At 35.7% G+C, this 13910-nt stretch overlaps 1 protein-coding gene across 1 annotated transcript in view; it reads left to right on the plus strand.

The window, feature by feature from the left end:
• The window catches only part of LOC108555635 (collagen alpha-5(IV) chain), an 82447-nt gene extending 71268 nt beyond the window's left edge, over nt 1–11179 (plus strand). The window contains 9 exon segments of the mRNA XM_017911414.1: nt 1–192; nt 292–391; nt 487–672; nt 884–1176; nt 1345–1432; nt 1518–1688; nt 1802–1987; nt 2347–2639; nt 9609–11179. The exon segment at nt 1–192 is cut by the window's left edge and continues 7 nt beyond it. Coding sequence (XP_017766903.1) covers nt 1–192; nt 292–391; nt 487–672; nt 884–1176; nt 1345–1432; nt 1518–1688; nt 1802–1987; nt 2347–2639; nt 9609–10082 — 1983 coding nt within the window. The 3' untranslated portion in view covers nt 10083–11179.
• Nucleotides 11180–13910: the final 2731 nt, after the last annotated feature.

Genomic DNA, 13910 nt, shown 5'->3' on the forward strand with positions numbered 1-13910 from the left:
GGAGACGCTGGATTCACTGGACCGTCTGGTTTGATGGGTATACCAGGACAAAAAGGACTACCTGGTGAACCTGGTCTACCATCTTACATAGTGGCTGAAAAGGGTGATTTCGGAAATCCTGGTTTTAATGGTTTCCAAGGTGAAAAGGGAGAGAGAGGTGAACCAGGTTACCATGGATTACCTGGACGAAAGGTATATGAAAGATGAATCATGGAATTTCTCAATTTGCTTTTCTTCGTTATAGAGATAGATACTTATTATAATTAATAAAAATTAATTAAACGATTCCAGGGTATGGAAGGTAGTATTGGATTCCCAGGACCAGATGGACCCGCAGGTCCAGTAGGTTTGCCAGGTCTTCCTGGCGATGAAGGGCCACCTGGTTTACCAGGTAAAGATAAAGGCTTCGTACTTTAAACAAACACCAGTGAATGGCCAGCAGTGAATATTCGTGATGTAATTATCCACGATAATTTTATAATTTAGGTCTATCTGGTCAGTTTGCTGAACCAGGCGAACTAGGGCAAGATGCATTGGATGGATTACCCGGTATTCCAGGAACTCCTGGTCAGAAGGGTGCTCCCGGAGAATACGGATATTACGGTCCTAAAGGAATTTCCGGAAGCATTGGCCCTAGTATTCGTGGTCCAAAGGGTCTTCCAGGAGATCATGGTTATTATTCTTTTTCTATAGTATTTCTTAATTACTAATTTATTATTAGAAATAATCGATCAAACCATTGATTAAACTCGTTGATTAATTCACTTTTTACGTTTTTTAATTTTATTGTCAAATGTCTCGATTGCTGCTAAAGTAAAAGTGTCTTGAAATTCTTTGATAGTCTTTGAATTCCTAACTTTGGTGCTTTCACTTCGATGTATAGGTTCACCTGGTTTCAATGGCTTCCCTGGAGCTCCAGGTCTCGAAGGACTACCAGGTCCTCCTGGACCACCGGGACCAAAGGGTTTCCCAGGAGAAGACGGAATACCTGGATACGCGATTAAAGGGCAAATAGGAGATAGAGGACGCCCTGGATATCCTGGTGCAGTAGGGCTGAAAGGAGAAAGAGGAGATTCAGGTCTTTCTGGATTCGTAGGATTACCTGGACCAAAAGGAGAACCAGGTGATGAGGGTATACCTGGTCTAACTGGTCCACCAGGACCTCAAGGTCCAAAAGTTAGTTGTTTCGATTAATACAATTTAGCATTAACAAATTTCTGTCTGTTTATTTAATTAACATATTTCACCCTAGTGTAATAATAGTTATCATTATTATCAGTTATAAATTAAATATCAATAATTAAATTGCCGAAAGATTTATACAAAATTCTATGTGCTTTACAGGGACAAGAAGGAGACCGTGGCATAAACCCATTTTCACCTTTCCCTAGGAAAGGTTTACCTGGAGATATAGGACTTCCAGGATTACCAGGTACAGCAAACAAGAAGAATCTTGAAATAATAATTCACAGGTAAACAATAACTCTTAAAACTAACACTAAGGATTGTTCATGCAGGTTTCCCTGGACTTCCAGGGATGGTGGGTGAACCTGGACAAGATGGATTTCCTGGAAGAGTAGGTGAACCTGGAATGCCAGGATTTCCGGGTGCCCCAGGACCAGAGGGTAGCGAAGGTCTTCCTGGTTATCCTGGTGTTCATGGTCCAATTGGACGGCAGGGTCAAACAGGTAAAGAATTAATCATTCATGGAGGAAGTATAATATTATCACACAAACGAGTCTACTTTTTAAAAGTGTATTTGTTTTACAAGATTGTAAATATACAAATTGTGAATTTATAGGATTCCCCGGAATACCTGGAACTCCAGCACCACCGGCACCCGGACCCAGAAACAGAGGCTTCTATTTTTCTCGGCACTCGCAATCGGAAATGATACCGCAATGTCCACAGAATACAGTGAAGTTATGGGATGGTTTCTCGTTCTTGCATATAATGGGCAACGGGAAACCTTACGGGCAAGATCTTGGTAAGAAATATTCATAGAACGTTGACAAAATTTTCAATAAATTAAATGAATTAAAAAACGAAATGATATAATTAAAATCGTTGTCTGTAAATTTTCAATCTCACATTTTCTTCTTGTACATCTGCCAAAATTTGAAGTCAAAGATGTAAGCTTTTTCTAAAATAATCTCTTAGTGAAATAAATTTTAATATTCAACTTCGCAATTTCTCTCTTATTATTAAGCGCAATCTACGTTTCTCATATTTCCCCGATATCGAATAACGAATAATGAAAAAAAAGGGCAAAAGTCAGCAGTTCGACTGAATTACCTGTGAAAAATAAAATCTGAGTAACTTCCTAACTTCAACATCTCATTCTAGGTGCTGCCGGAAGCTGCCTTAAGAAGTTCTCCGTAATGCCTTTCATGTTCTGCAGCATCACCAACGTATGCGATTACGCGAATCGAGAAGATTACAGCTATTGGCTAAGCACGACGGAACCAATGCCGATGTCTATGGCTCCGATACCTGCGCCGGAAATCGGCAGATATATTTCTAGATGTTCTGTTTGCGAAGCCCCAACTCGGGCCATAGCGGTACACAGCCAAACTATGGCTATACCACAATGTCCAGGTGGCTGGGAAGAACTCTGGGTCGGATACAGTTTCCTCATGGTGAGTATTAATTAGTGAATATAATTCGAGCAGAGTTTACTTTCCATAAAACGATTCTGCAAACGAAATGCTCCATCACTCTTAGATTTCGAAGAATATTAGTTTCTCAAAAAACGTGTAATTCGTGTGTAAGATCTTTCCCCTACTCACTTTTTGTATGCTGTTGTATTCATTATTGTTACAGAATTTTTATTCTGTAGATAAGTTGCAAAATACATAACTTCCATCCACAATCTCTTTTCCATTTCAGTCGTACAGGTGTGCTTGTATTTTATTCAGTAACGTTCGATTAAACCTTTCCATTCAGTTGAGATGTTTACAGTTATAATAACTTACTATAATCCAGTATAATTACTTTCTGTCTGCATCAATTCTTATATTCTAGACTGATAAACAATTTTCTTCGATTACTTTGCTTCACAAAAATATCATGTATTCTCCAATTCCTGTCCTTAGTACCCTTTTCGTTAATTTCATTTCCAATACTTACTTGGACAACTATTTCATATTCCCCATACATAGATTCCCCAACTTTCTGTGCCTCTCTGCCAGCTTCTTGTTCCTCTCTACTAGTATAAAGTCCATTATTACACATATTCCATAAGAATATTTCTTCTTCGTTTTTATGAACTATTATTTCATATTCCTTGAACATTACTTCACTGCCATCTCCAATTATCAAATTTACTGATAATAAATTCTGTATCAAGTGTGGAATACAAACAATATTCAAATATCTGGCTCCATTCTAACTTTCACTTTAGCTTCCATGAAAATATTTCTCTACACTGATCCAATTTCCATTCTTATTTCATCCTATTTTTTAAAATATTCTAGTTAATTAACCATATGACACGTTGATCTGGAGTCCAAAATACATTATTCTGATCCATTGTTCTCTGTCAAGCAGCACGTGTTCTTTTTTTACCTTGATCTCCTTTTCATTCCTTTGTGTTTTCAAAATAACAGTTCAAATGATTTTTTCCAAATAATTGAACTTCTTACATGTCTCACATGAAGAGTATACTTTTTAAGCCTCGTCTTTTCTTCTTAATCCTAGAAATTTTACTGATTTTTATTCTAATCTGCCATAACTGAACATTTAATTTCTTTGTTAACTTTTTTGTTTTTCCCATATGCACATGCAAGATGATTCTAGTAGAATTGTACTTGAAACATTTCTTCTCCTGAGGTTTGAAAGTTACAGATCTGCATTTCCCCTTGCATCCTTGGCAATCAGTTCAGTTTTGAGATTATCTATTCCCTTTTCTTCTTTCTGCATTAGCTCCCTGGCATTTGCATGTACACGTTCTAGAAATATACATGAAATTTTAGTTATAAGCATTGTTTTCTCTATCTTACTTTCTAATGCATGTAATTTGAAAACTTACCTGACACGCAGTGTGAGTTACAATATCACGTTCAAATTTATATTTATACATACAAAATTCCTCTGTAACGGAGTATCTTTGCTGTTCTTATCCTTTTCATAGATATTGCTGAATTTCACCCATATTTCAATTCCTCCCCTCTGATTGAAACTATGAGATTTTGTACCTACACATTGTTTGCTAAACAATCCTATTTGTACTGTTCTATGTTTCTTGGTTCTTTCATTATACATTCATACAAACCTTGAAATTACGGCATGAAGACCACTGTAAATTTTCAAATATGATATTCATCTTAATCTTATCATCTATTGATACTTCTAATTTCCTTCTCGAATTTTGTTTTCCGCACTCAAACACGTGGTCTATATTCTGTTGGCAGTACATAACCTGTTGACTTATTCTGTTGGTTAAACATGCACAACCCACATACATTCCTTTTTACATTACTCATCCTAAGTTTCCTTTGTTTCTGTTACTCCTGCAGTATTTCGTCTTCTCCAGGCACAGACAAAAATCCATCATACAATTACCGTCCAATAATAGGATGTATCAGAAATAAATAAACGAAATCAATAACTGATGAAAATTCATGCGACACTTGGTCAGCGCCATCTATGATTTTGGACCAAATGATCAGAAAAGTGATAGGAATATAGAATAGGCAAGGAGGTCGTCGGTGAGCAGGTCACGTGACAGACAAGGACAGAGAGGAGATAGAAAAGGATAGAATGGCTCCCTCAGCGAAAAATTATTAATTACTCAATTTTCGTAATTAATTTATGAACTTTTATAACATCATTGCAAAGCTGGAACTTCAGGCTACATTCTTATATAATATTCGTACAGAATTTAACTCTAAATTGTTAGTTATTAATTTTTGTTTTATGGCGTCTGTGATTTCGTAACGACGACCATCGCGACCTTCCGTGAAAATATTTAATACTAAACGAAACTAGAATCAAAATGTGATCAAAAGTTATATGAGAAGATTCGCAAGAACATTGTCTTTCTAACGAGTGCATAAAGTTTCATAAATTAATTGCGTAAAGAATAGTAATTAATGAAAGACCAATGGCGTCTTCGACAACAATTCAAACACTCGGTAGAATAATAATTAATAATTAATTAATTAAAGACAAATTTATATCAAAAGTCATATTAGAAAGTTCACCAAGGCTATGCCTTTATGATAAAATTATGAAAGTTCATAAATTAATCACAGAAATTGAGTAACTTATTAATTTTCTAATACCGGATGAATATTCGAACGACAACAAAGGTTCAAGGTTCCAGTCCAAACTCATAGATGCCGCTGATCGCAGGCGGTAAAATTTGAATCGATCATTACTCTAATAAATTAATTTGGCAAGTGCAAAACTAATAAATCCTGAGTTTCAGTAATTAATTTATGAACTTTTATAATTGCATCGCAAAGCTGAAACTATAGGCAACATTCTTTTGTCATTTTCGAGAATAATTTGATGCTAACTAATTTGTTATTTATATTTTAATTGAAGGCGTACGTAATTTCGTACCAACGACTATGATCTTTTGAGAAAATATTAAATAATGGACTAAACTAGAAGTACAATGTGAACAAATATGTATAAGAGGATGTTCAATGATATTCCTTTTATAATGTGTGCATGGAATTTATAAATTGATTGTATAAAAGATAATAATTATGGTCAAACTACCAATGCCTTCAGTATCTGCTCACACTGTCTGGGCAATAATTATTACAAATTAATTAATTAAAAAGGAATTAATTTATCCAGAATTACGAAAGGCGTCAAATGCATAAAAGAAACAAGTATGTATAATTACCTTCCTATCTGAATGAAATCAGGAATACTAACTTTTGCCAGAAACAACTATAAATTTACAATATTTTATGCACTAGACCACTTTAATAATTCTAGTATTGAAATGAACTAAACTCTTGGTACAAAGATTATGCTGTATCATTTATTTAATTACATTGTCAATACAAATCTTAATCTGTAATATTCATTGCGTAATTCTTGTAGAATTTACTTTTCTTGAAACGAATCTGCAAACAAAATTGCTCTATTACTCTCATTTCGAAGAATATTAGTTTCTCTAAAAACGTTTAATTTAAATGAGATCTTTCTCCTACTCACTTTCTATATGCAGTTGTATTCACTTCTGTTGTAGAACTTTTATTCTATAGATAAGTTGCAAAATACACAGCTTCCATTCGCAATTTCTTTTCCATTCTAATCATACAGGACTGCTCATGTGTTATTCAACAATGTTCGATTAAACCTTTTCATTCAGCTGAGGTGTTTACAATGTCGTATAATCCAGTATAATTTCTTTCTGCCTGCATCAATTTTTGTATTCTAGACTGATAAACACATTTCCCTCCATTATAGCATCTAAATCTGTGTGTTATTCCACTTTGCTCTTGCTGCTGCAACATAATTAAACAATCTCTGTAATGCTTCAGTATATGATTCCATAAAATATATCATCATAAAATTAGTAAAATCTAAGACTGTCATTGCGTACCTATTTTTATCCCATGTCTCTGACTGTATAAGCTCACAAATCATAATGTATAATTTCAAACTGCTTTCTTGCCTATGTTCTCATCTCTCAAAATGATGTCCTCAATTATTTTGCATAGAAAAAGTATTCTGTATTCTCTAAAATATTCTAGTTTATTAACCATATAGTTCATTGGTCTCAAGTCCACAATCCATTAGTCCGTTCCATTGCTCTTTGAAAAGAAGCAGACTTTCTTTTATTATCTTGATAGCTTCTTCTTTCCATCATGCTTTTAAAATACCAATCTAAATGATTTTTTCCAAATAATTAGACTTTTCACGTATCCCACACAGAGAGTACACTTCTTAAGTCTTGTCTTTTCTTCCTAATCCTAAAAATTTTTCTGATTTTTATCTCAATCTTTCAAAACTGAAGCATTTAGTTTATTTATTACCTTTATTATTTCTCCAACATACAAGTGCAAGATGTGTAGTGAAATTGTACTTGAAACGCCTCTTCTCCTGAGCTTTGAAGACTAAAGATTCATTTTGATCTGCTTTTCCCCTTACTTGCTTGGCAATCTGTTGAAATGTGGAATTATCTATTCTTTTCTCTTCTTTCTGCATTACCTTCCACATACTTACAAATAGACGATACCTGTGTGGCGATATGGTTACGATTTTAATTATACGCATTGTTTTTTGTATCTTACTTTCTAATGCATGTAATTTGAAAACTTACCTGTCAGCCATGCAATGTGAGTTATATCATGTACAATTTTAGATTTATGCATGAAAAATTCCTCTTTAGCAGAATATCTTTACCGTTCTGTATCCATCTTATGGATATTGTTTAATTTTACCCATATCTCATGACTTGACGTACAGGTTGGTTGATCAGTTAATAATACCTCTCTTATGGTTGAAACTATCAGATTTTGTAATAACACATTGTTTGTTAAACAATCCCATTTGTACTTTACTACATTTCCTGATTCTCTCATTATATGTTCATACAAACCTCAAGATCGCAGCATGAAGTCCACTCTAAGTTTTCAAATATGATATCCATCTTGATCCTTTCATCCATTGATACTTCCAATTTCTTACTCGAATTTTGTTTTCCGCACTCAAACACGTGGCCTACATTCGGTTGGCAGTTCATAACCTGTTGATTTATTTTTTTACTTAAAACATGCACAACCCACACACATTCCACCTTACATTACTCACCCAAGATCTCCTTTTGTTTTCGTCGTTACCACAATCTCACGATATTCTTTCCAGTTATGGATTAATTCGCCGTTTACAGTCGAAAATATCCATTACACAATTACCGTCCAATAATAACATGTATCTAGAGCATATAGCCAAAGTTAGTAACTGATTCAAATTCAAGCGTCTCTTCGATTAGCGCCGTCTATAAGTTTGGCCTGGAACCTTGAACCTTTGTTGTCGTTTGAATTTTCATTCGGTATTAGAAAATTAATAAGTTACTCAATTTCTGCGATTAATTTATGAACTTTTATAATTTCGTCGTAAATGTGCAGTCTTGGCGAACTTTCTAATATAACTTTTGATATAAATTTGTCCCTAATTAATTAATTATTAATTATTATTCTACCGAGTGTTTGAATTGTTGTCGGAGACGCCATTGGTTTTTCGTTAATTACTATTCTCTACGCAATTAATTTATGAATCTTTATGCACTCGTTAGAAAGAGAATGTTCTTGCGAATCTTCTTATGTAACTTTTGATCACATTTTGATTCTAGTTTCGTTTAGTATTAAATATTTTCACGGAAGGTCGCGATGGTCGTCGTTACGAAATCATAGACGCCATAAAACAAAAATTAATAACTAACAATTTAGAGTTAAATTCTTTACAAAGGTTATATAGGAATGTTGCCTGAAGTTCCAGCTTTGCAATGAAATTATAAAAGTACATAAATTAATTACGGAAATTGAGTAATTTATTAACTTTTCTCTGTTGGAGCCCTTCTATCCTTTTCTATCCCCTCTCTGTCCTTGTCTGTCACGTGACCTGCTCACCGACGACCTCCTTGCCTATTCTATATTCCTATCACTTTTCTGATCATTTGGTCCAAAACCATAGATGGCGCTGATCGCAGGCGGTAAAATTTGTATGTAGTCGGCAGAAGAAAATTAATAAATTTCCAAGTTTGTTTAATTAATTCATGGACATATATAGCTGCACAGCAAAGTTGGAATTATAGGCAACATTCTTATACAATGTTTAATTTAATAATTAATACTTACATAAGCGTTGGGTTTTGTATTTCCTGTATCTAATGACTATTTATATTTTCGTTTTCTTTCCGTAGTAAATAACATTGTTATAGAAAGCTGTTTTTTTTGCATAGTATTCTTATTATTTTGTAATAAATATATACTAGCATAAGAAAGCGTAAAAAATAAATTTGTTTATTAAGAAATTTTATTTACAATTGTTTATTTACAATGTCTTCATCGGTAAAAAATAAATATAAAATAAGAATAGATTGAAAAAAAACTATTAATTATGAGGGAGGACGGGAATCGAACCCTGGACCTGCGGCATAGGAAGTCTCGGATGTCGCCGGTAGTCTACAATGTCACTTAAAAATTATTAGAAATAAATTTGTAATTACGATGTAATGAAACTTTAATCATAAATATCTCAAAAACTGTCGAGTAATTGACCCTGTAATGATATATTTTCTTGAACTGCATGACGAAATCTACAAACCTACAAAGTTTCAACTAAATCTGTGAGCCGAAGGACTTGTACTCTCCTTGTAAGCTTACAAGTCTCACCGAATGAATATTAGATTCGAGAAAAAGTTCTTGAGCATAATAAAAATTTCTTGAACAGTGTGCTATCATCCATCACCAATTTCTCATTTACCTTCTGTCCACGAGATCTAACCGCGAAGATCCCGTTTATCCGTTAACACGTTACACCTCGATCTTCCTCTCTCCAAGCTTCCACACTACCTGCTCGAACATTTGGCCAAGAGACACTTGTGCAAAGGATTAACTAACTCCAACGAAATTTTGCAGCATCGAGACGCAGGTGCTGGCGGTGGCGGTCAATCGCTAGTCTCTCCAGGTTCCTGCCTGGAGGAATTCCGCGCCAGGCCCTTCATCGAGTGTCGCGGTTTGGGCACGTGCAACTACTTCTCCACTGCCACATCCTACTGGCTGGCCACCATCAAGGACTACGAGATGTTCCGCAAACCGCAACCACAGACTCTGAAGATGGACCACACATCGCGCGTGAGCCGATGCGCCGTGTGTCTTCGGCGTCGCCTCACCGATGAGAGGATAGTTCGACCTTTCGTGCCAAATGGTCAGAGGGACTCTGTTGGCAACATTCAGTATGCACCACCGCATCGTTACCCTGACTATCAGCACTACAGGAAAGCGCCCATAGGCAAGACGAGGGGGCCCAACAGGCAGGTGCCCTACCACTATAGGAGAAGAGGCAGTGTACGTAAACCTGAGCGAAAAACGGAGACACCGGAAGCACCTTAAGGGATCACCGGCGCGGGTACAATCGTGTGGAAGAGCAGCGAGTCTGTGTGTATATATATAAGAAGATAATCGAACCTTTAAGTTAAGTTATCGCGTCTATACCGTAGCCAAGGTACACGAACGGGCGCCACTCGTCTTTAATGCCAAAAATACGATAACAGGGGACGACGGTCCTCTGCCAAAACTGCCAATCGACGGCGTCTGCCACGACGCGGATCGACATCGGTCGAATTAAATTAACAATCCTGTGTATCATATTGTATCGCTACTACTGTGTATCAACTTCTCTATGTACTTGCATTCAGCCGAATAAAATTGTTTTATAGAAGCTACCGGACGCTGTGCTCGGACAGCCTGATGATCCTCACCGTGGCGGGACGTCGGGTGTCGTGTTCAATGGCCTCTTACGTGAACGCGTTTTCCTTTCATTTTCTTTTTTCTTTTTTTTTTTGTTCTTTTCATGCTTCTTTTGGGAGAAGGAACACAGCGATGGAGGAATGGTCTTGTATTTATTTGGAACTGTTGATAGAAAGCGAGGAGATTGATCGTTATAATGGCACTGCGGTAATTATTAGAAAGAAGGAATTATCCATTGCTATATAAGCGTTACTTCTTTGATTTTGAGAATTTGTACAGAAGATTCTTCCTCTCGAGCTTCGTATGGCGCATCTGTGTTTTTCTATGGGGTCAAGTACTTGGAAACGCGTGCATGAAAGAAACCATGAGGTAAAGATTTCGCTTAACAAATGAACGAAACTGAACTTGCTTTGTAATCGATATTCTTTCATTTCTGCTTTAAATTTAAGAGTTCTTCTTTTATATTCCGTTTGTTTAATCTGTCGCGATAATTGTCTAACGATCGAGAGAAAAATCGGTAATCGGCGCGATACTTGCCACGCGGGAAACTATTATAGAATTTCTATTTAAAAGTCGCATAGTTATATATACAGAGTTTAATAATTATCACGCTATGTCAATCTTATGCTTGATGCATATTATAGAGAATACAGTAGAGAGAATCATTCTAACGGAGAATACTGTCGCGTGTAAGGGTAAGACTACTCTAATTTTATATTTATATATTATGTATCGCTATTTTAAGTAATAAAATGTATTACTTATCCAAACTGGTATTTCTAATTAAGCGGCGAAATAATAATAGCGAATCGATTCCTTAAAATTGCATTTTAGATAGTTTTCAAAATGAAGCTCACCGATGCCACGTTGCTTTGCATAATTAAATTGGCGAACTGAATGTAAAAAGATAAATTTGACGAAGCAGATTATTTAAAGAATCCAACATAGGTACAACCACTCTAATCTCCATCGATCAACTCTTTTCTTAAACTTTCGCTCGTACACTTAATTCGAAACTTAACCCCTTGCCCTATGATTTAAGTTGCAATGGGCGCACGTGCCATAGTCAGCAGCAAAGTTGGATACGCGTCGAGCTATTTCGTCAGGAATGCGACGAAGAATAATGCGTGACTGAGGTAGGAAGACATCGAGGAAAATTAAAATAACCATGGGCCACCACACTCGTGTCGTTCGCGTTGGGCCCTATCTACGGACCACGGCTCTCGCCCGTGATACCCGTGTTTGATCCGATTCCTTACCGCGATTTTCTCACGCGATATCATACAGCGAAGCGGGTTAAGTTTCAAAGTGAAAGCAAAGGATCTCTCTTTCTTTGGATGATTTTCTTCTTTTTTTTTTTTAATAAGAGGATAATTAGAGATATCACACGCGAAAGGAAAATAAAGCACATGAAAACTAATTACAGTTTAATGATCGAACCCGCGCGGACCAGGCGCGAACTTCCAAAATAAACGTACACGTGAGAGATCGATATTATATTTATATTTATAAAATTATTCATCATTAGAAAGCACATATGATCTATCTATATGACGTAATTCACTACGCACACACGCGTACAAGCGTGCCTACGAGCGCACGCACGCACAAAGAGAAAAAAACACGCGGAGCCGCACGCACACCGTGAAATACCATTCATTCCTCGTCGCGCACGCAGGCGTAAGCACACACATACACACACGCGCGGGCATACATACACACGTACGTGGGCGCGCGTGCGCGCCACACACACACACAAAGTAACCGCTGTGTGAACGGCGACGCGCGACTAACGAAACGAGTATACATGTCTATGTATGCACGTGTACATATTCAGAGTACCTCACGAATGTGTTTTACAGGGTTTCGTATCTTTTATACTTTTTTTTTTCTTTTTTTTTTATATCGTTTTGTTTTTATCTTATGCAACTCTTTGTAACTGCTCGAATAATTGGAAGAAAGTGCAACAGAGATGAGCAGGCCAGTGTCATCACAGTGATTATACCGCATTTTACTTCACTCGAGAAAATATCATCTTCGTCCTTCAAAATCTTCATTGTTTCCTTTTTCTTTCCATTTCATTCGTTTCTACGTGTACCTCTTGCTATACGTCTTCGTCCTCCTCGTCTTCATACGTGTTCGATTAAATAGTACGTACTTTTATCCCGTTCGGCCACCTCGTTCCCATTTTCTCCATCGTATCGTAATCCTTACGATCTAAATGTATCCTTAAGAACGTTAACGTCCCTCTCGCTAATAAGATCATTAAACACTAAAACGCTCGTAAAATTGCAAATAAAGAAGAAAAAAGAAAGAAAACGAATTCCTCGTCTACACGTCTAACAAAAGACACTCGATCAAACAATCGCGTTAAATTCGATCAACGATCTCCCCGCTACGCGCACGTTTCTATGAACGTGCCATAAAATCGAAACTGAAAAAAAAAAAAAAAAAAAAAAGAAGAGGATAATAAAAAAAATCGACGACAAGTGATTTGGATAAAAAAAATACATATATAACGCATTAAAACAACTACGCTAAGGGACACTATTCGCATATTAAAAAGGAGAGAGAAAAACAAAACTAGAACGCATATTCTGGCGCGGACTTCCGGTCGCGACGGTAGCGACTTCCGCCGGAAACGGAATGCGCTACTACGAGTTCGCACGTGTCTACCTCGTGGCAATTTCTTCCAACTTCTTCCGTCGTTTTTTTACGTTAATCATTTTCTTTTTTTTACACTTTTTACTCTCTTTTTTAATCTTTCATCTCGTTTAATAATCGGTGAACATCCTGGAAAAATAAGACACTTGCGTGAGATTTCTTTCATATGCATGTATAATATACATATATACACACCGATTCTTTTGTGTCACGCGGCGTGTGTATATACATATACAATAAACGTGAATTAGACGTATTTTCCATATTTTTTTTCTTTTTTTTTTTCTTTTTATCGTTTGTTTCTTTTCGTTAATCTTATCTTCTTTTCATTACATATTAATTTTTTTTCATTTTGTCATTCCACAATTACGATCAATGCAACAACGGATGTCGTTCGAGAAGTAATTTAGTGTGCATCTCTAAAGACCCAAAAGAGAATTACCGAGCTATGCAAAATAGAAGGATTGATCTCCATTATTTTTTTTTTTTCTTCTTTCTCATCTTCATCTTCTTCACACGTATACATATATAAATATACGTAAATTTATATACCGATTATATATAAATAATCGAACGAATCATATATATAACACGATATATAAATCCCTATACATATATATACATATACATTTATACAATATATATATATATATGTATATAAAGGTACTCTTACTATTGAATAGAAATATGCATATTCCAAGTGTTCAATAATATCAATATCGATATAATAATAATTATTATTACAATAATAATAATAATAATAATAATAATAAAATAATAATAATAATAATAATAATAATAAAGGAT

This window comes from Eufriesea mexicana, unplaced genomic scaffold (assembly GCF_001483705.2).
Source record: "Eufriesea mexicana isolate 0111107269 unplaced genomic scaffold, ASM148370v2 scaffold202, whole genome shotgun sequence".
NCBI classification, from domain to species: Eukaryota; Metazoa; Arthropoda; class Insecta; order Hymenoptera; family Apidae; genus Eufriesea; species Eufriesea mexicana.